This window comes from Callionymus lyra, chromosome 8 (assembly GCF_982586985.1).
Source record: "Callionymus lyra chromosome 8, fCalLyr1.hap1.1, whole genome shotgun sequence".
In the NCBI taxonomy this organism is placed as follows: domain Eukaryota; kingdom Metazoa; phylum Chordata; class Actinopteri; order Syngnathiformes; family Callionymidae; genus Callionymus; species Callionymus lyra.
In genome coordinates, this window is record NC_141825.1 from 6,340,448 (window position 1) to 6,362,500 (window position 22,053).

The following is a 22,053-nucleotide window of genomic DNA, read 5'->3' on the forward strand; positions in this document are numbered from 1 at the left end:
AAAAAAGGACACACACTATAGTAGCAATGTGCAAAAAAATAAATATATTCACACTCACACACACTAAATACAGACAACAAATATAAAGCTCCTACAACAAATACATATTTTAAACATTGCAAAAAAAGACAACAGAAAAACACAGATGACTGCTGAGAAAACACACACACTGTAGTAAATATAAGTGAAAATAAGACAAATATAAACACATAGAGTCAAAGCGACAATATTATTTTGTCACAGCTTGTAATGATCAGATGAAGACGTTTATTTACTGCTTCCTGACTTTTAGTGTAAGAGACGTGATGTTCTCAGTGACGGTTCCTTCAGTGGAGAAATCACAAGTGTGTGTTAAGAACAACACACACTGATCCCAGAGACTCACAATGATTTTCATATCGAGAAAAGTTCCTAATATCCATCACGTCTCCCGGAGATCCCAGCCGTGACCTTCAGGTCGTGTCGGGGGGGCAGACATTTTTTAATAAAAGTTTCTCTTGTTCAACTCGTCCTCTCTGTGAACTCGGTTACACAACTCGAGCGCACAACAGCGTGTGTTACCTTCGATGTCCTCGTAGACGTTCTCCTCCGATAAAGTGCGTGTGAGTCTGGACTGAGCGTACCAGTCCACCCGGCTGCTGTCCCCGGACGACTGGAGCAGGTCCTCGAACTCGTAGGACTTCCTGGAGGACACAAGGCGTTTGTGTTTGTGAAGCTAATGCATGTTTATTATGAGTGTAGTGTGTTTGTTCACACTACACACATCACTTCTTCTGATGTAAACAGACTAGGCGCCGTCAAGATGTAAACATAGCACCAGAACATGTTTATAATGGTTTTAGTTTATCTTTCACATTTCTTTTGTTTAACATGATGAAGTATTTGATCAAGTACTACTACAAGTGTTACTTCTCATCCTATTTTACCTATTTCTACTACTAGTTTTTCTACTAATATTTCTAATAATACTACTACTACTGCAATTATATCAATAGTTGTGCTGCCTCCTACTACTCAAAGTACTATGATTACTACCACTACTAGTATTACAATAGCAATTATTATTATAACATAACAGTACTTCCAGTACTACTAGTATTACCAATATACTGTGTTATAGTATACAACTTGTACTAAAACTACTCTTGTTACTATGATTATTAAAGCTCCTACTACTTTTACTACATCTGGAGCTACCGTATTACTACTACTACTACAACTAACATATAACTAACATATAATAGTATTTCTACTGCTATTATTATTATGACTACTATACCGCTATAACTACTATCCTGTTTTATACTTTACTATACTAATATACTGTACAAGTAGTACCACCACTACTTCATGTATTGCTAATGCTATTGTTATTATGACTGGTACTACCACTATTACTACTGTCCTGTTTAATACTTTACTATATTAATATACTGTACAACAAGTACCAATACTACTACAAGTATTACCAATGCTATTATTAGTATGACTGGTACTACTATCACTATAACTAGTATTACTACTTTCATTTATTGTAATATACTATTATCGTTTAAGAAGTAGTACTTATATCACAACAATTACCAGATATTTGTGTTATAAACCCCTGTTATAATAAATGATCTTAAAAATATAGTGCTATTGATATTAGTACTACTAACACTACAGCTGATAAGGATAATTCCTTATTTATTACATCCCTGGTACATCGATAACTTTAACCTGTACATGTACCTGTATTACCGTAACAGAGTTCAAGCGTAACTTCAACTGCTACAGATGGTTCTACAGTTGTTCATCAACATTAATACTGACAAAGCTACTGCCTCAACTAGTGTACTACACACTGCTGCTGTCATTATTCCTGCCTCAACAACTAGTACTTGCTAGTGCACACTGATGCTACTGATGCCGCCGTCACCTGTTGTTGTTGTCCCGCGGTCGGTCGGTCCAGGGTCGTCTGCAGACTCCAGGTGGGGGGCATGTGGGCAGAGGTGGCGGAGGAATTGAGGGCAAAGGGGGTAGAGTCCGTTTCCCTTTGCCAGCACCGGGTCCAGTTGGGGGCGTGTGGTGTTGGAAGGTCCGCAGAGGTTTTGGTAAAGGGTTGATGGACGGAGTGCCGGGCTCACTGTACACGTTCTCTGGATCTCCATCCCTCCTCCTCCGTAATCCAGCGGGTTGGGAGGTGTCGAAGGATCCAAAGATGGGCTCGCATCCCCTCTTCTCGCTCTCTTCCAGCTCCTCTTTGGACGGAGGAGAGTAGTAATTCCCAGGAAACGCCAGCGACGGTCTGTCGGGAACATCCTTGGTGGCCTTCTCTAGCTTCTTCACAACCGTTAAAACACTCTTCTTGTCCTGCGGAGGGTCTGACTTGGACTCTCGCAGGCCTCGCTCCAGGATCAGCTCCTTGTTGCTTTCAATAGGTTTGGTCTTCAAGTCCCCAAACTTCCCTTCGTTCTCCTTCCCTGAGTCTTGTCTGTCCCAGCTAACAAACCTCTTACTGTCCGTCCTTTGGATCTCGGAAACTTTCAACTCCTTCTTCTTGGAATGGTCCGTCTCTTTCTGCGAGGTACTCAGAGGGCCCGACTCCTTCTTGCCTTCCCACTGCGAGATCTTGTCCCGGATGCTGGCCGTCTTCGCGGCAGCTTGGCTCTGGTTCGCCTTTCCACATGATCCGTTCTCCGCGTTGACCGGTCGAGGCTCCTTGGTGGTGGTCTTCCTGTGAGTCAGCATGATCCCTGAAGGAGGGGGGCTCTGTGGCGGAGGAGAGGTGGGACGCTTGGTGGGCTCAGCACAGTCCCTCGGGTCGCCGTCCCTTGGGAGCCCACACACCCTGGGGCGCTGGGGCACCACGGCCGATGGAGACTCCCCGACTTTTAAGCCGCAGCACTGGAGCCTGGAAACACAAAAATACCCAGATTGGAGTTTAAAAGAAAAAAGATGGTGTCGACTATCATCTTGGATTAGTGTTTGTTGCTATATTGAAAAAAGAGATTAGAATCAGTGAGTCTCAGGTGATGTTTTGTTATGATGAAACTTTAGAACACGTTCAAATCTGGTTGGAAACTCCAGCATTAAAAGATTTTACAATTCTGGTAAAATGAATGTATTCTATGAGAACCAGCCAACACTTTTACCTCATTTGGATTGAAATTTGAGGCCCTACTTTTTTTTTTCAATTTATTGTCATGTGCAACCACTAGTTGGCGTCTACCTCTGATTCAACCGCCTTGAGCATCCGGACAAGTTTTTTTGTTCAAGCCTTCAATTTGAATGACTTTTATTTGGGAAGTTTTTCTCCTTTGATGGACATTATTTTTCTAAGCGGCCCTGTGTCATTTTGACACACGTCTATGTCTTTGTTTATTTTACTCCACATCGATCAAAAGCAATATTACATTGACAATCACTACAGAGAGGGGTAAGTATCTGCCAGTTAGAGCTTCTGTTGTCGGGGAAAGATAAATTATGAATACACAACATCACAACTGCAAGCGTTGCTGAGGATTTTGGGGATACAAACTGCAAAAATGAAAAATGCAAAGTCCACATAATTAAGTTTTAAATCATATATTGTCCCTTAAAGGATGCTAGCCACAGTTTTTTGCCGAACAGATCAAGAAAAAAGGATTAAAAAAAGAAAAAAACACATGAAACAAACCCTTTCAAAAACGGGTTCACTGTTATGCCGACGACACCCAGCTCTACCTCACAACACTCGCCCTCTCTCCTGCCCTCCTCACTTACTGACGAAATCTTTCAAATCAAAACCTGATTCACCCAAAACTTCCTTAAATTAAACAGCAACAAACCGAACTGAATCCACTTTATCTCACTCGGACAACTGCAAATCTCTCCTTGCAAATGCCTAAATAAACGTAAACTGTTCTAGAACTCTGCCTGCACCATCACACAAACCTCCACCCTTTCTGCTGTTTTTGACATTTTATATTTTTATTTTATCTTATATTTTGTATATTTTACTTTTGATGTTGCAACATGTTTTGCTGTGTACACAATGGGGCCTTTAAATAAAAGATATTATTATTAACAAAAATAGAGAAACAAAAAAGGCAATGAAACAAAAAACAACCCTGTTCATAAAACATCATAAACTCATCTAAAAGTTCTAATTATAAAAATGATATTCAACAGTAAAACGGTGAAAAGGCAGAGAAAATTTTTGCTGAGAAAAGAGAAAAAAATAAACTATACATTGACAGGAAGCGTCTGTTTATCTGAGTCTGTTTACATTTTTTTGCTGTACATCACGATAAGCTAAGTGCAACAACAAATTAGCTCAGTTATCAAAGCGACACTGTTTACAACACTGTTGGGTCAACTCTCACTGAAACCATTTAACATTCACATCACAACTTCTCGTCTCTGTTTCTCTGTGTTTTAATGGGTCACCTCAGAAAAAACCCGCTAGAATTAAACTTTCTTTAAGTTGGAAAAAGTTAAAGACGTATTTGTAATTCTTAAACCCTCAAAATGAGATTAAAAAGTGTCTTTTTTTCCATACTGGTAACACAACATGTTAAATCGCAGAGGTCTGGAGCTGGTTATTGGCAGTGTGTCGGTGCAGGAAGGTGACTGGGTCGTGACTGTTTGAACCCCAGAGAAGGCAGGTCAGAGTTTACGAGACACTCTGTGAAGGTTTACACAGCGGAGGGCGAGACCCACGACCAGATTTCAATCCTTTACTGTCAACAAGACTTTCATTCGAGAGTCCATTCATCACGTTAGCAAGATCGCAACAAACAGAGGAAACGTGGACGGGCAGGGCGACGACACCGGACTCAAACTTTTGATTTAGGCTGCGTTGAACCTTTTTTAATTTCCCAGTGTGTAAGTTGGAACAGCAGGTTTCGTCGAAGCCACGGAGGGAGGGGGGGGAAACTAGGTCAGATAGAAAATTTAAGGGGAGAGGAGGGAGGGAGGAAAAAAAGGGGGAGCGAAGTTTGCGACAGAAAAAAGTCAAACAGATGGAGGAGGAAATGGAACCAGCCCCAGGACAAAAGAAACTTGTTTATGATTAACCTAAAGATGGGAATCAAACTGAGAGACACACAATCCTGTACATACAGTCGATAAAAGTAGAAGAAGGGAGGGCAGGAGGAACAGGAGGAGGAAGAAGGAGAAAGAATAGGAAAAAGGGAGAATAAGAGGAAACGGAATGAAGCAGAAGTGACAGAAGAAGAGAAGGAAGAAAAGGAAAAATCATAACTAAAGCAGAGAAAGAAGAAGAGGTGAACGAAGAAAAGGATGTAAAAGAAAAGGTATGGAAGGGAAGGAAGATTAGGAAGATGATTAGCTGGAAGAGGAAACCAGCTACCTAAAGAAGAAAATAATGGGTAAGGGAAGAGAAGGAAGACAAGAAAGAAGTGGATTTTGAAGGGAGAGGAAACCAAACAGGGGGAGGATGACAAAGTGAGAGGAGAACAAAGGAAGAAGAAAGAGGAGGAGAAGTTTTGGAAGAGGAAGAATGAGAGAAAAGGGGAAAGAAAAAAAAGAAAAACAGAGGTAAAAGAATAAGAGGTGATATAAGTAAAATAAGAAGAGCAGATGATAGGGGGAGAGAAAAGGGAAGAAACACGAAGATGGAGGGGGATATGAACTAGTAGGGGAAATAATAACTTAATATGAAGAGGAAGAGAAATGGGAGAAGTTAGAAGAAAAGAAGGAACCAGGTGATAATAGGATGAATAGTGTGAGGAGATGAAGCAGAAGTGACAGACGGAGAGGAGGAAGAATAAGGGAAAGAAGGTTCAAATAAGAGTGAGAGATTGAGGTAAACGAATAAGAGGATGAAAATGAAGAGAAGGAAGAATAGGAATATGGAAGGACATAAAAAAAAGAAACGTCACAAAAGAGGAAGAAAGAAGAAGAAAGAAGAACAAGAGGTGGATAAGAAGAAGGAGGATGGAGAGAGTGAAGAAAGAAGAATGAGTTTGGGAATAATAAGAATGAGAGGAGGAAAATAGGAAAAAGTAAAGAAGGACAAAGAAGTGGAAGAATCATAGGTAAAAAAAGAAAAAAGAAGAAGATAAGAGAAATAATAAGAATAAGTGGAGGCAAAAGATGAAGAAAAGGTGAAGGTGTAAAAGGAGCAAGTCACGCTGGAGGAAGTGATGTCATAGATATTGATTAGGGTTTGATTGACTGGGGGAAAAAAAGTGAATTTTAGATTTTTTTAATCTTCCAAACCAAACAATGGCGTCTGGTCACGATGTAAACAGATCTGATGAATATTGCAAAGACAACAGAGAGAGAGAGAGAGGGGGGTGTATACAGATGGTTGAGCGAGCGCGACGACGACGCTGTTGTTGTTCCTGCACTGACCTGAATGAGGTCAGACGACAGAAGTTCCAGGAGGCCAAACTGGGCTCAGACTGGACAGACATGTTGTGACTAGAGTTTGATGTTTTGTGTTCGACACTTAAACCATGTGATGCCTTCATTTACCACTTCCTGTTTTTAGCAACTTCCTGCTTTCAGCAACTCAAGGTTTACATTCATTTCTGTTTGTTGCTAAAGTAGTTAAACATGGTCCACAAATCGAGCAACTCATGCCTGATTTTTGAGACTTTTGCTTTTTTTCATGTCTATTTTCGTGGAGGTTCATCGTTCAGTTACAACAAGGTTTGTTTTGAGTTTGACGCTACATTAGCTCATCGTGTTGTTAGGACGATTAAGTCGGTAGGTTTGTCCAGTTTTTCTCTTTTTAAAAGTTTGATATTAAAGATGTTAGATTCCTCTTATGTGAAAGGTAGTCACCCTTTGACAGGCACTTCCTGTTTGCATCATTTCAGTACAATAGTCGCTTCAATAGAGGGTTTTAAGGGTCTTTTTTATTGCATTGCTAAGTCAGTTAAACATGGTTAATACATCGAGCGACTTATGTCTGCTCAAAGGCTTTGGCTCTTCACTGGGACCTGGGATTGTTTAAGCGCTTTGTGACCCTGGTCTGGAAAAGCGCTATATAAATAAAAATTACTTAATTACTACGTAAGCTACTCACCCGTTGACTCATTAGAAGTTCCTCTTTTTAGTATTTCAGAATAATAGTCACTTGTGTGGAGGGTTGTTTATATTTTTTTCAAGTGTGCTGTTAAGACTGTTAAACATGGTCAACAATTTGAGTGACTCATGTCTGCTCCTGCCTTTTCAAGACTTTTTCTCTTCACTGAGTCATAATGATTCTTCGAAGGTTTTCACCCAGCTTCATAGTTCATAGTATTTCAGAATTAAAGGGTTTTGAGGAAAGTGTGTTGCTAAGACAGTTAAACATGGTCAACAAATGGAGCGACTCATGTCTCCTTGAGGACTTTGGCTCTTCACAGGGACCTAATGATTGCTCAAAGGTACTCACCCGTTAACTGATTGAAACTTCCTGTTTTTAGCATTTCAGAATAAGGGTTGATTGAATAACATTTTCAAGTGTATTGCTAAGTCAGTCAAACATAGTCAACAAATAGAGCGACTCGTGTCTCCTCGAAAACTTCGCCTCTGCTCTGAGACATAAAAGATGCTCGAATGTACTCACCCGTTGACTGAACGGCACATCCTGTTCAGAATAAGAGTCTCTTAAATAGAGGGTTCTAAGGATGGTACTCACCCGTTGACTGATTGGTAGATGCAGTTGTCGGTGTCAGTACAGAGCAGCAGGGCTCTTCCTCCAGTCATGGTGCTAGCAGCCGGCATCCTGCACACACAGAGCGAAAAGTTAGTGTCGAGAGTTTGTTCGTTTATTTGTTCCTTTTCGATCATAAGATACGGCATCACATGGTAGAAACTGTTAACATGAAGATTAATTTTCAACTTTAACTGTCTGCCCTTAGCGTAGCTAGTGGCTAATAGTGCTAGCTGGTCCTCCTAGGGTAACATTTATCTCCTCTATTAAGATTAAGATAAGGTATTTAATACTAATATAAGTACCTATAGGACAGCAACAAGTATTCAAGCAGTAGTAAAATATTAAATGTATTATTAGTGTATAGCAGCAACACGTATAATAATAATAATAATATTTATAATAACATGTTTATCATTTTAAAACTTGTAATACATTTTTAAAAAGATTACAAAACAAAGAAATAAAATAAACAGAGTGACACAGAATTGAAAAATAACATAAGCCGGGAATGTTGCCAGGAAATATTTTGTAAATCACATTTATCTGACAAGATCTGAATCTCATAATTATTGCTGGTCTTAGGGTTTTTTATTTAATCAAAAATGTTGACCCTTAGAGTGACCTCTCCTCCCAGCAGCCAATCAGGAACCGGGAATTTAAACCCCGACGGGGGTTTCAAACAATCTCTGCTTGATTAGAAACCTGAGGACGAACACGGGTTCCAGGAGTGACGTGAGATTGTGAAACGCAGAGACGTGAAGTCGTGATGTAAAGAAAAACATCTGATCGTAACGCTGGAGTCTTTTTTAGGACCAGTACTCTCGACAAATGTGGTCCAGGCCTGGTCGTTCCTCTCCACTGTCCCGAGGTGTCCACAAAGACTCGAACCAAACTCACGTGTCACGAAAACCCCGCTCGATGTAAAACCTTCACTTGAAGCTACACAAACTACAGCCAGATGTTTAGAACCACTTTTTCTTCCACTCGACAACAGCACAAAAACACAACTAAAGTTTTGGAAACAGAAGAGAAAAACATTCAAATGATGTCGTCAACGTAACTACAGGTCGGGTCATTTAAGACGGAGCGTGTTTCCTCTGGGAGAACTTCGTGGTCACATTGGAAGAGAAAAGTCATTTTTCTTTATCACAGCTTTTGTTTCAGTTCAACCCCCCCTCAGAGAGCGTTTGTGTCGTTCTCTGGATATACATGATTTTCAGCTGGAAGCCAAGCGAGGTCACATATTTGAGGAGAGTTGTCAGCGGCTTCCCTTTGCAGCTCAAAGTGTCATATAAATGATTGTGTGTTTTTTTTCATAGTGTGAGTTTCCCCCTTTTATTTGTGTGTCTAAAAGTGTACAATTCTTATCTCGACGTGTGTCTCCAATGGTAATTACCTACATATGCTTTTGTGTTTTTGTGTGCTTGTGTACTTACATTCATTATTTAGTATTTTCTTGTGTAAAATTGGGTATTTGTTTGTATCAATTTGTTCCTATGTATATGACTGTCTTGTTTTTTGTGCTAATGTGAATTTAAGATAAGATAAACCTTTCTTCTACCCCACAGTGGGGAGATATTGTGTAGTCAACAGCAAAGTTTATGGGAAAAAAATAAAATAATAATAAACATAAAAACGTACAATCATTAGTAGGGGTGTGAGAAAATAGTATTGTGAAACATTTTTATATACAATCTAAATGCAAATATTTACAATGATTCTTCATATTTGAGTTGCAATTAAAACTTCAAGCCGCTAAAAGGCAGTCCACCTAGGTTTTTAAGTAAGTAAATAAGGCCAAAGAAACAATTAAAACCTGCTAGATCATGGTGTTGACTGAGGACGAGAGGATACATTGTCTCCAGCAGCTTTTAAAGCTGATGTTTGACATATTTGGTTTGAAAACAAATGTAAGCAGTTACGACTTCGTCAAGAGTCATGTGGTCTGTAAATTCTGCAGCAGAGTCAAGTACTCGACAATACTACACATATATCCTTGTTACTACAGTATCACAGTATCAAAATACATTGTATCGTTCCCCCAGTATCGTGATACATATTTGTTTCAGATTCTTGCCAATACACACCAACTTTGGCGCTAAAGATGTAGGAGGACTGGCTGGTAGTTTAATTACAAATATGAATATTTTTTCATTTTAATTGTATATAAATGAACTTTGCTGTAGACTACAAAAATTTCCCCACTGTGTGAGAAAATAAATACCATATCCTCTCGTCCTCAGTCATTGCCAGGATTTTGTGGGATTTCAATGTTGGCGCGTAGGAGGACTTGTTTGGCGTTTGTTTCTCTAGTTTGAGGCTCTTTTGTTGATTGAAAGGTAAGTAAAAACGTGAGCATGTGAGTCAAGCATGGGAGTGTTGGTGCAAATGATGAGGAACTTTCAAGTCTTAGACCGTGGTTCTCAATCAGAAACGTGTTGAATGTCCCATCCAAGTTGGAAATATGGTACTCCTCAAACGGCGAGGGTTTGAGAATATTGAGTCTTTTAAACGAGTGAAGAAAGGATGAATATTGACAGAGAGGTGACCAGTGAGTCATTGAGGTGAAGAAAGAGCTGAGCCAAAAGACAAAAGATCTATCAGGGGTAATGTCTCATCTAATGTCACGACTGTAGCAGCCAAAACATACGTCAAAGTAATCAAGAAAAGTATTTAGTGTAGGTGTACATTTTGTTGTGCATCAAGTGTAATATACACACTCTTTCAAAAAAGAAGCTTCAAGTTTGTGCAGAACTAACTTCCCTCCGTCGGTCAACCACCACTGAAGAGCTGCCTCCAGCTGGCGGCTATGGAAAGTAAATATTTGAAATTGATGATTGGAATCTAAACTAAATTTTCCAAAAGATTCCATTAGTTATTTCTTCAAACAGCTCCAGGTTGGGAGAAGTTTTCCATCTTGAACGGGATCCAGTGCTGGAGCTGAAACGCTGACGGCAGACTTTTTGATTTAGTACATTCATCCGTCCTCGGTTAAAGATTTTCCTCTATAGCCTTTGTTAGTATCTTACTGTATCTTTGTGTTGTCTTGAATCTTAATGTATTTGTTGGGTTCTTCTGGTCATACATTTCAAAGTCTACTCTTCCTTTAGCTAAGTAACGTTGCTAACTTCAGCCATCAAAACATCTCTGAATGTTTTCCACAAAGAGGTCTTCGGGGTCGCCCCGCTCAGAGATGTTTTATTGGCTCCAGCAGATGGCTTCCCTCAGCCCGGTGCTTTGTTACGCCGGCCATTTCTCTGGCCAGGTCACACGGCTAACAATAGCGGCTGCTAGCTGTTGGACACAAAGACATGGCTGCTAGTATTTCCTCAGAAACTGAGGGTTGTAAAAGTGGCGATGTTGTCAGCGTTACTGCTTTTATGAGATGTGGAGACACAAGTTGGGCTGAACACAGGTCAGGCTAACTAGGTTAGATGACATAGAAAGGTGAACTGAATGTCTTTAACAATCTAGAGGCTGAAGTTCAAAGCTAATGCTAACACTTGTGCTAATCCAGCTTAAGAGGTGTGTGTGGATGTGTGAAAGAACATGCTACTCATGGTGTGTATTGGCAAAAATCTCAATACGATATGTATCACAATACATGGGGAACGATACAATGTATTGTGATACTGTAGGAACAAGGATATATTTGTAGTATTGTCGAGTACTTGACTCTGGTGTTGCATAATTTACAGACAGCATGACTCTTGACAAAGTCGTAACTGATTTAATTTGTTTTCAAACCAAATTATGCCCAAACATAGGCTTTAAAAGCTGCTGGAGTGACTTTAACCTAATGTGCTCGGTCATTGGGCTGAACCCAGGTCAAGCTAACTAGGCTTGAAGTTCAAAGCATTACATGTGTTGGTGGGGGTGCAAAAGAACATACTACTCAGCTTTTAAAGCTGACGTTTGGACATATTTTGGTTTGAAAACAAATTAAATCAGTTACGACTTCATCAAGAGTCATGTGGTCTGTAAATTCTGCAGAACCCAGAGTCAAGTACTCGACAATACTACAAATATATCCTTGTTCCTACAGTATCAAAATACATTGTATAGTTCCCCCCGTATTGTGATACATATCGAGATTTTTGCCAATACACACCCTGAGAAGCATGTTCTTTTACACCTCGACACACACCTCTAGGCCTTAGGATTTTTAAAGACATTCAGTTCACCTTTTGATGTAACCGTGTCCTACTTTGCTCAACCTGGGTTCAGCCCAAAGACTCAGGACGAGAGGATACAGTGACTCCAGCAGCTATTAAAGCAGATGTTTGGACATATTTTGGTTTGGAAACAAATGAAAGCAGTTACGACTTCGTCAAGAGTCATGTGGTCTGTAAATTCTGCAATACCAGAGTCAAGTACTCGACAATACTACACGTATATCGTATCGTTGACCACTTATCGTAATAGATTCAGAGCACAATCCCAGACGACTTTTATCGTCTTGAGCGATGACATGAAGGCTCCAGGACTCTCACAACAGATGTTTCTCATAAACAGTTTCACCTCGCGGTCGCTCCAAGTAACAACTATGACATCATCACCTCAGTTGCTCCTCAAACGCTTCGGTCGTATCAAAACACCTCAAAAGGGCAGAGAGAAAACGCCGGAACAAACGTTTTTGAGGTTCCGCACAAATCTAAAATGTAAATGAAGTGCATTTCTTCAGCGCACCAACTGGGAAACCATCCCAGGAATTCCAAGATGGGCCTCGTTACATGTGTCTGGAATCAATTTAGGGCACTATTGAAGTCTCTGAGGAATCGCAAGGATCTTTTTCTTTCTTTCGTTTTGTATTCACATGACTATTCATGCACGGCCAATTTGTTTCCTGTACTCCAAAGCTGCCAGATCTGTCACGCTGCATTTGGATGAAGCGATACGGGGGGTTTCACGATGACTTCTACCTTGACCCGCAGGATCTAACCCTGAATCTTAATAACACGGCGTTGATAGGGGAGGAAGGGATGTGCGGAAAGGGGGTGGGGGGGCAGGGAAGAAGGTGATCGAGCAAATAAACAATGGAATTTTATCTTGGCTCAGCATTCTCTGCTCTCTTTTTCTGTCCTGTTCGGGGCCCCGAGCTGAGCGAAAAAAAAAACCCTGGGACTCGAGCCAAACAGGCCAAATTTGCAGCCGTGACTGTGAGCACATGGATTCAATTGGCAGCCAGAAAATATTTGCTGGTCGGAACCAAACATTACATGTGGTCACTTTGCACCGGCCGTTAAACACTGAAACTGGAAAAAAGCACTCTCTGAGCGCATGCCTCTGCCAAGGAGTACATTTGACTGAATCTTCAAAATCAAATTGAAAATGTTCTGTAGTCGTTAAGGCAGGGTGATATTTTAAGGCTCTGCTGTAGCAAACCCTTAGAGATAAACTGTATTAACAAGAATAACATGTTATTTGTCAACACTTTTTATTTTTTTATAATTCAATTTGCATCAAACATCAAACCATATTTGAAAAGTGTTTTTAAAAGCTTCATTTCTAACACAAAAATAAAAAAACGGTCTTTCTTTTTTCCCAAAGCCATCACTGTGAAGCATCAATTCAACTTTGTCAGGGCAACATAGAGACAGGAAGAGTTGTGCGCTTGAGCAAGTTGCCTAACCCCCGGTTGCTCCTGATAGTTAAGCTTAAGCTATTTGTGTCTGAAGGGATGAATGGTAGGGTAATAACTGGGGGTTGTTTTTTATCTGTAAGTAGTCTTTTGCTCGCTAAAACACTTGTTTCCAGTGAGACCGAGAGAGTGCAAAGAAGGGGGCGGGTCAAAAATTAAATGGTCATCAGGCCGTCACAGTTTTAAAGCGGAACACCAATTCTCTTACACACTAATACCGACAAACCACGAAGTCAACTCTTGCCACTGACTTCATCTTACATTCCTGACATCCTGTCCCTCTATTGTCACCACCAATTGTTGGTAGAGGATGGAAGCGAGACGGAGCTAAACTATACGAGACTCTGAGGCACAGACAGGAACCTACAGCTACAACACCAACAACAGTCAATTCAACTTCTTGTGTTTATCAATCCACTCTAATTATAACAAAACCATCCATTGTTGTCATTTTTGGACAAATATATCTATTTCTTGTGATTGTGTTTCTGTGTTACAAGTGTGACTCCGGAGAGAAATGAAGGCAGAAGTTTGTCCCAGTGGGATCTCCGAAAAAAACAGCTAAAATGTGAGATCAGGAAAATGTAAAAACAAACCAAATGATATAAATAGTGCGGCAGAGAATGTTCTCATCATTGTGACTTGGCAAAAGTAATGTTGCTTACAGTTCTTTGGTTCTGTGACTCATCGAAAAGACTCTGAAGTTTAACCCCTTTTGAGAGGGTTAGTTAAGGAAAAATTGTTTGATTACAGTTGAATATTGTTTTATTATAGTTAAATATTGTTTGATTACAGTTGAAAATTGTTTGATTATAGTTGAAAATTGTTTGATTATAGTTGAAAATGGTTTGATTATAGTTTAAAATTGTTTGATTATAGTTTAAAATTGTTTAAACATGTTTGAAAATTGTTTGATTATACTTGAAAATTGTTTGATTACAGTTGAAAATTGTTTGATTAAAGTTGGCAATTGTTTGATAACAGTTGAAAATTGTTTGATTACAGTTGAAAATTGTTTGATTATAGTTTAAAATTTTTGATCACAGTTGAAAATTGTATAATTAAAGTTGAAATTGTTTTGATTTCAGTTGAAGTTTAAGTTACTACTAACTACTAGTCATCAGGAGTGACTAGAAAGGATAGTTTGGTCTCATTTAAAGAAGAACAACCAATTACAGATGACATATGACTGACGATCTGTTTAGAATAACAACCTAAACAATAGATAATGAGAGGAAAACCAAGGAAGAATTAGAACCTGCCAATGAAATGGTATAAGATTAAGCAGAGAGACAATGGAGGTAAAGAGCCAAGATAAAGGATGGTTAAAACTAATTTGAAAAGCGTCGTTCATCACTGTCCAGTCTTGCGGCTTGTTCGGCCTCCACTTGCAAATACTTTGAGGTTCAAGGGCACAAAATGGAAGGAAACTGTGGGCTCGCTTAGGAAAAAAACCTTCTCAAGTTAACAAATGACCACCTCTTAGCAGGGAAACACAGCACTTTAATAGATGGCTTTACTTCGCTCGAGAGTTTGTTCTACTTTCCAAATAGCAGATGGATTTCACGGTAACGAAGCATGAGAGAACCTGATAGAACCTGTCCAACTCTTCTGGAAGTACTTAAGGTGCAGATGCTTGAACTGTAAAAAGCCATTATTAAAAATTAAGAAAGAAAACAGAGAATTACTTAAAGTACAAGTAATTGTTCACTAGATCACAAGTTGGCTTAGCTTAACTTTTGGGCAACAACAGCCGTTGCTACCATCATGTAAAAGTTATTTTATTTAATTGTATGCAGAGGTTAGGATTAGGGTTAGGGTTTGGGTTTTTGGTGCTGGTTCTGTACAGATTTTAACAAATCCTTCAAAACTATCCTGAATCTAGATGGAACTTTGTTAGACACAAGTGTAAATAAAAGAGAAGCTAGGAAACCAAACATCTTTGTCTTCCTCCTCATCTGCTCTCCAGGGTCATGTTACACCTTCTTGCAGAGGTGGAGTGAAGTTTCTTCCCATCACTGCTGCCTCTCGTACTGTCAAGAAGTCCGACTCATCCCTGGTCTGCTCCCAATTACGCTCCTGGCTTCACTATCCCAGAGTCTGTGCCAACCTTTCCTGAAGCTACAGTTTCTGCTACTTAAACCTCAAAACAGTTTTAGAAACGATGCAGAAACTTCTGTCCGACCACCTCAACCCAGAGGAACATCATGTTGTCTTCACGCCGTCCAGTCGTATTGAAAGAAGAGGGACATTGTAGCGTGGCTTATGTCTTACTTTCTTTCAACCCAAAAGATATTTCATGTCTTCCTTAAACTCAACTTTCTACAGAGATTTTCAACAACATAACTGCGGCACTGATGCGTGGAGTGTATAAATCCTCCCTGACAGTGTAAGTAAGGTCATTGACAGGAAATCTGGCCCCAGAAAAAGAAGTGGTGATGGTTTCCAGGAAAAGAGCTTTTTGTTTCTGCTTGACAGGCAGTGATAAACTCAAGAGGCTGAGGTCATTAACAACCCGCTGCAGGTGGCGCTCACGCCCCCGGGTTTTGTTCTAACGTGTCTTGAGATCCCGTTGACCCTTTTAAACGTCTTCGTCTGTCGTCAACAGCCAGGGAATGAAGGATAATTTGTTGACACGTTTCTTTTTTAAAGAAAAAGACTATTCTTTTAAATGTCAGTAAAATTTGACAATCATTTTCTCTAAACAAAAAAAACAAGATCCATGCATGACCCAAGTGTAAAAATCATTCAAAAACACCCAGACTTGACGTCCAGATGATTCTCAAATTTCTCACCATTGTTATTCAGCTGAACTTCTTGAACAAGAAAGTCTCCTCTGAATACTGGTCTGTTTTCTCCCCTTCGCTCTCTGACACTCTGCCCATTATATTTCGGAAACAGTGCTTTCCCCGACCCATCCCTGGGATCTCAGACAATCCTCTCCACCGTCCTGCGGGAGCCAGTTAAGGCGGGAGCTTGGGAAAGTCCACTTCCGGAAAGAGCTGACGATTCAGGTCGAACATTTCTGACCTTCACACACCCAGAGACTGAAAAACTGTGAGGCCGGGACCGACGTCTACAGCTCTCAGAAGAGGTGCACTAACTAACATGAGTTTGTACTGTTGCTACGATGATGGACCATCTAGAAAAATCTCACTCAAACATAACCATCCAGGTTCACCGCAATTGTAACGTTTTAAAAAATATATAGTTTACTAACGAACCGGATCTGTAAAACGAGTTCCATGCCAAACTATGATATAAACTTTTCCAACAAGCAACAATCCTAGATGTGAAGTGACAATACGGAGGTGTTCCCAGTCTCTCCATTGTGTTCTGGGTCTGCCCAGGTCCGGCCCTGTTGGAAAATGGAGGCTTCTGGGTGCAACCTTAACTTGCCAACGGTTCTATAGCGAATCCCTCCCAATCGACTGAGCTCCACACCTCAAAGGGAAATTCCAAAAACTATGCGGTGAAACTCATTTCTGCCGCTTGTATCAACAATTTCGTTCTTTCGGTCACGACAAAAAGTTCTTGACCAAAGGTAAGAGTAGGAATATCAGTCGACAAGAGATTGTAGAGCTTTACCTTTCAGTCGTATTTCATCTCTGTTAAAAAACAGTCACTGACTTGTAAGCAAAAGGTGGAAAAGTGAGAAAAAAAAATATTATCCCAGTATCAGACACAAGTGTTAGGTGAAGACCACCTCACCTCCCTGGACAAACATCTAAACCTGAGATTATGGGAACCCTCATTACAGGAGGCAGACGGGGAAAAGTACCACTTTCGGACTAAGCCGTGCAGTGTTTCTATTGGGCGGATGAAAGCCTCTCTGTATCTGCAGTGAGTCTGGAGAATACAGACATTATGTGAATGAACCTCCAGACATTGTCTGAGCCGTCATTACACAGGAGATCCCCAAATTAACAGGTAAACAACATTCTTCTCATTCCCTTTGTGAGGGAGAAAGGCAGCGACTGATTGTGGGTCATTTACCCACATTTTCCAAACATGCTCCACATCACCAAACAGACAAACCTTCCTCCGTTTGTCTTTCAAAAAATCCGCAAAACACGGGCAACCGGACACTGAATCAAAGCCCTGCACGGCCGCGCTTTCTTTAGAACGCAGATGGACGCGTTCCATTCCAGATGGCAGCGTTCTTCTTGTCCAAAGTTGTTAAGCCTGAGGTAAATACATCTTCACATGCGAGTCTGAGGAGCTGCGAGTGGAGTTTCTCCACAAGGGATTTGCTGCGGTTACATCACCAGATCGTATCGTTCAGTGCAGACACATGAACCACTTCTAACGTGACACATTTGCAGAGGGTTGTGTACACTAGATCAGCAAAGTAGTTCATCATCCAAATGATCTCTGAGCGTGGAATGATAACTGAGAACTTTTGAAGATTCACTCTTTGAACCACGTTATCTCAGAACTACCATCAGTCAGAGATTTTCATTCATATTGTTGAAGGCCGTAAGTGTGTGTTACATCTGCACACACGTGTGTCAGGTCGGGTCGTGGCTACAGCAATGGACTTCCATCTAACAATAACCTTCTCCCAAACAAGGGGACTCACCCCAGGACACATTCTATTGGGCTGTGTCGCCATGGCAACAACAGCAGGGGATGAGCATGCTGGGCTCACTGGCCTTCCTTGTCAAAAGACAGTTCCTGTAAGAAGGGGGAGGGGCTTGAGCTTTTGAAAGTCCTGCTGTCACTTGTTTTTGGAAGAATAGCGAAGACAGATGTCAGGAACTTCCTCCAGGGAGCTTCCAACTAAGGTGCAAATCGGCGCTAGTTTACGGCCCAAAACAAAATTTGGAATTTGGTTAAGAAATATTTGGTGCTTCTCAATCCCTAGTCGACTCAATTTAACACTGTTGTGTTGTGTTTACACCGGCCGGGCCTCCTTGCCGTGGACCTGGACGTTATAACATCGCACCCTAAAAACCTCGAGGCAATGGTGTACTAACTGGACGTAAATAGGTTTAGACCTTGTCCACGGACAACTTTTTGGACCAACAACTGTTGAGTGTTTTCAAAAAAAATGGCATTTGTTTCTTGTGTTGGGAGTCGCACTGCTGTGTCTTCAGACTGTGTCCCAAATCCCCGTCTTCGCCATACCCCTTCCCACTTCCCCTAAGCCCTTCCCTTTTCGTCTCCCCCTTCAAAACGAGTGTGAAGGGTTAGGTCTAGACAAGAGAATTGGGACAGCCCTAACCCTCATTATGTCATCAATTGTTTCCGCTGACCGACTACTGCTGAGAACATGTCTGCAATAACAACTGCGACAACACAACAAGACGCTGGTGAATCATTTAACAGTATGTTTTTGCTTGAAAATAAGTTTTTCAAATCACCAATAAAAGTGCTAACACACCTCAGACATCAGTCTTTGAGGAATCAGTGGCCGTCAGTCAGTGGGTGTCAGCTGGAGATACAGGATCTGCTTTGACGTACGGCGCTAGTAGAAACGCAACCGAAGCGGCTAAAGTTGAGGCCAAAATATTTTGAACAAACCTTTGTCATTGTTTACAGTAAGTGAATGGTGATGCATGTGAAGTATCTAGTTCTCACTGACCATCCCCGAAATTCCACTAAAATACCAGGCGTTTCTATCCTGTTGTACACATTTGACCAATGAATGGCGCCGTTGCCATGTTGACTCCAGTCGCTTCAACACTGTTGTCTTGTTAATGTGGCCTTTACATCGACATGGCAGGAGTCAGAACCCACCAAATTAAAGAAAGAATGTTAACTACCTTAAACAAAACGCAAGAAAAAGCAGATCATCCAAAGTAAGCCATCACGAGCGAGCAGTCAAAAGCAGATTCCTCGGTGTCGACCACAAAAGGAAGATGTTCCCACATGTCAAGGGTAATAACAACACTCCATCGGCGTTGAGATCATCTCTCATCCAGGTCGATGCATCCACGTGAAACCAAACAGAATTTTCCACCAGTGACTCATCATCCACATCCACTTAAAAAGTGCCTCGGAGACAGAATTGGGTTTTGGACAGATTTGTCATCTGGTGCACGAAATAAAACTGTTTGTCTTTGGTAGAGTTTTGCTGTTAAACAGAGTCATCAACATGTAAACATTCCAGACATCGATTACTTCTAAATCATATTTCTTTACAGATCCAAATTTTATTAACATTTTTTACACTTTTTAAAATGTATATGTTGCTTTTTCCGACTTTTCATTGTAAAGGTAAAGTAGTATTTTTGTGTTTTTCTTCCACATTTTCTTTACCTACTATAATCATTGACTTCTTTGTTTATCAATTATATTCCTTGACAAAGATTTGTATTGAAAGAAAGTAGAACATTTTAAGGTATCCATGGATAGATTTGTTCACGGGCCTTCGGGTCACCTTGACTTACGGACAACACAAGGCTTAGTAACGAATAAGAAGCTAATTTTTCCTTTGGCTATCTTTTTGTAATTTAAATTATTTGTCATTGTTGTTCGACTTTACCCTAAACCTATGATGTTAGACACTTTTGTCACATCATACTTTCTACAATAAACATTTTGCTATAATTCACATGAACTCTATTATTTTGTTGTATTGTCTGTTTTGTTCATTCCCCGACATTTATTTTTCCTAAATTGATTTTCTTACTTTCAAGGACCATTTTAAGTAAAAAGTAATATAATTTTACTTTTTAAATAATAGTAAAATAAATATATATATATATATATTTTAAAGATAAGTGAAAGTATTTTATTATTATTATTTTATTTATTATTTTTTAGACAGTTCTGTGACTGAGGAATGTAATATTTATTCTCTTGTATAAACTCTTTGTGATAAACTTCCATTAGGAACGTATTGACGTAAACTTTATACTCTTACATAACTTCTTCTCTATTAAAGTAAAAGTAGTAAAGTAGAAAGTAATAAACATCTTGTCATCTCAAGTCTGCTGACTCTCATAAATATACGAACTCGTGTCCGTGTCCGTCGTAAATCATGTGACATCTGCAGCATCGAAAAACTTGGCTTGTCCTCATGATTCCTCTGATGCTCTTTTTTGCAAGCTCGGCACAAAGTGACTCGTGACCAAACCACCGACGCACAAGATTGCAGGTCATTTATTACACGGCGCTGACTGGCAGACGCACACAGACGGTCTTTATCTCCCACTGCAGCAGCAGAGCCTCAACCCAACAACCTCTCGTCCACCGAGAGTAAACACTTCAACCTCCACTGACAGCTGGAGACGCAGGAATGTGGACGAACATTGAGGAAACTGAGCTCAGATATTAAACTGACAATCATTTTCTGTAGAAAACGTGTTAAAGTGGATCATTGTAAGAGTCTGACGTCACAAAATCTGAGTAGAAATTTGACTTTTTTTGCGACAGAAAGGGAACTTTATCAATGATAAGTTAGTTTCACAACAAAAATTGAACATGAAATAAATGAGTCCATGTTAAAAACAGGATTTGAACAACTAAGAGTCTGTACCTGTTTTAAATATTCATTCATTATTAACATTAAATTTGTACTTATTTGAATCATTTTTATTAACATTACATCCTTAAACATTTAGTCGATTCAGATTCAATAGATTTAATAATTTTACTGTGATTTAATCCCAGAGAAACATTGGACACAAACTTGAAAATTATACCTTTTAAAAAAACATAAAGATCAATCAATTAATTTAAAAACATTGAACAAAATGTTTTAATTAGAATTTGTCTTCAAATTACTATATACTGTATAAATATAAATAAATAAAAACTTTTTTAAAAGTAGTATTTTTATTTATTCATTTGTTTATTTGAGACACTTTCCAAATTTAAAAAGAAAAGGCTGTTAACTAACTTTAAATTTTATTTTCTATTAAATTTGCAGGTATTTCTTTTTTTTTGTCAAACCTTAAATTGCAACTGTGATTTAATCCCAGAGAAACATAGTATACAAATAATAAAAAAAAAATATATATATATATTTGAAATAACCATAAAAATAATGCTAATGTTTTTAACAATAACTTAAAAACAATTAAAAAAATGTATTAATCAGAAACTTGTCTTAAAATGACTGTAAACTGTATGAATACAACCAAATAAAACTTTTTAAAAAGTTGTATTTTCATTTATTCATTTGTTTATTTGAGACATTTCCCAAATTAAAACATTAAAATGCTGTTATCTAACTTTGAATTTTAATTTCTATTAAATTTGCAGGTATTTATTTAAAAACAAAAAGAGTGTCTTTTAAGACAAACATTAAATTGCAACTGTGATTTAATCCCAGAGAAAAGTTGGTAAAAATAATAAAAAATACAAATATTGGAAATAACCATAAAAATAAAGCTAATCTTTTTAACAATAACTTAAAAACAAATGACAAAATGTATGGTCCAGAAACCTGTCTTAAAATGACTATAAACTGTATAAATAAAAACAAATAAAACTTTTTAAAAAGTAGTATTTTCATTTATTCATTGATTTCTTTGACATAACCAAATAAAACAATTAAAAGCTGTTAACGAACTTTACATTTTGTTATTTTTAAATTTGCAGGTATTTATTTTAATTTAATTTAAATATTTAATTTCCGATCATAGAAAAAAGGAACCAAACATGTGGTAAAACTTGTTTAGATAATGATATTTCTACGACCGAACACATCTATGGATGTTAAGGTTTGTTTCTCTTCAGATCTTCTACTAAAGTGTCGACTCAACACCACTGGCTCTGAGACCCTGCGTGAGGACGACTTCACTGCTCTTCACCTCTTTCT

General features: G+C 39.2%; 1 protein-coding gene across 2 annotated transcripts in view; it reads right to left on the reverse strand.

Annotated features, from left to right (window-relative positions):
• Positions 1-22,053, reverse strand: part of LOC148073482 (DENN domain-containing protein 2A) — a 32,947-nt gene that overhangs the window by 10,592 nt on the left and 302 nt on the right. For both annotated transcript variants that reach the window (XM_087797043.1, XM_087797042.1), the window contains exons 2-4: positions 7,622-7,708; positions 1,922-2,896; positions 562-683 (exon numbers count right to left, since the gene is read on the reverse strand). In XM_087797043.1, coding sequence (XP_087653169.1) covers positions 562-683; positions 1,922-2,896; positions 7,622-7,707 — 1,183 coding nt within the window. In that variant the 5' untranslated portion in view covers position 7,708. The remainder of the gene's footprint in view (positions 1-561; positions 684-1,921; positions 2,897-7,621; positions 7,709-22,053) is intronic.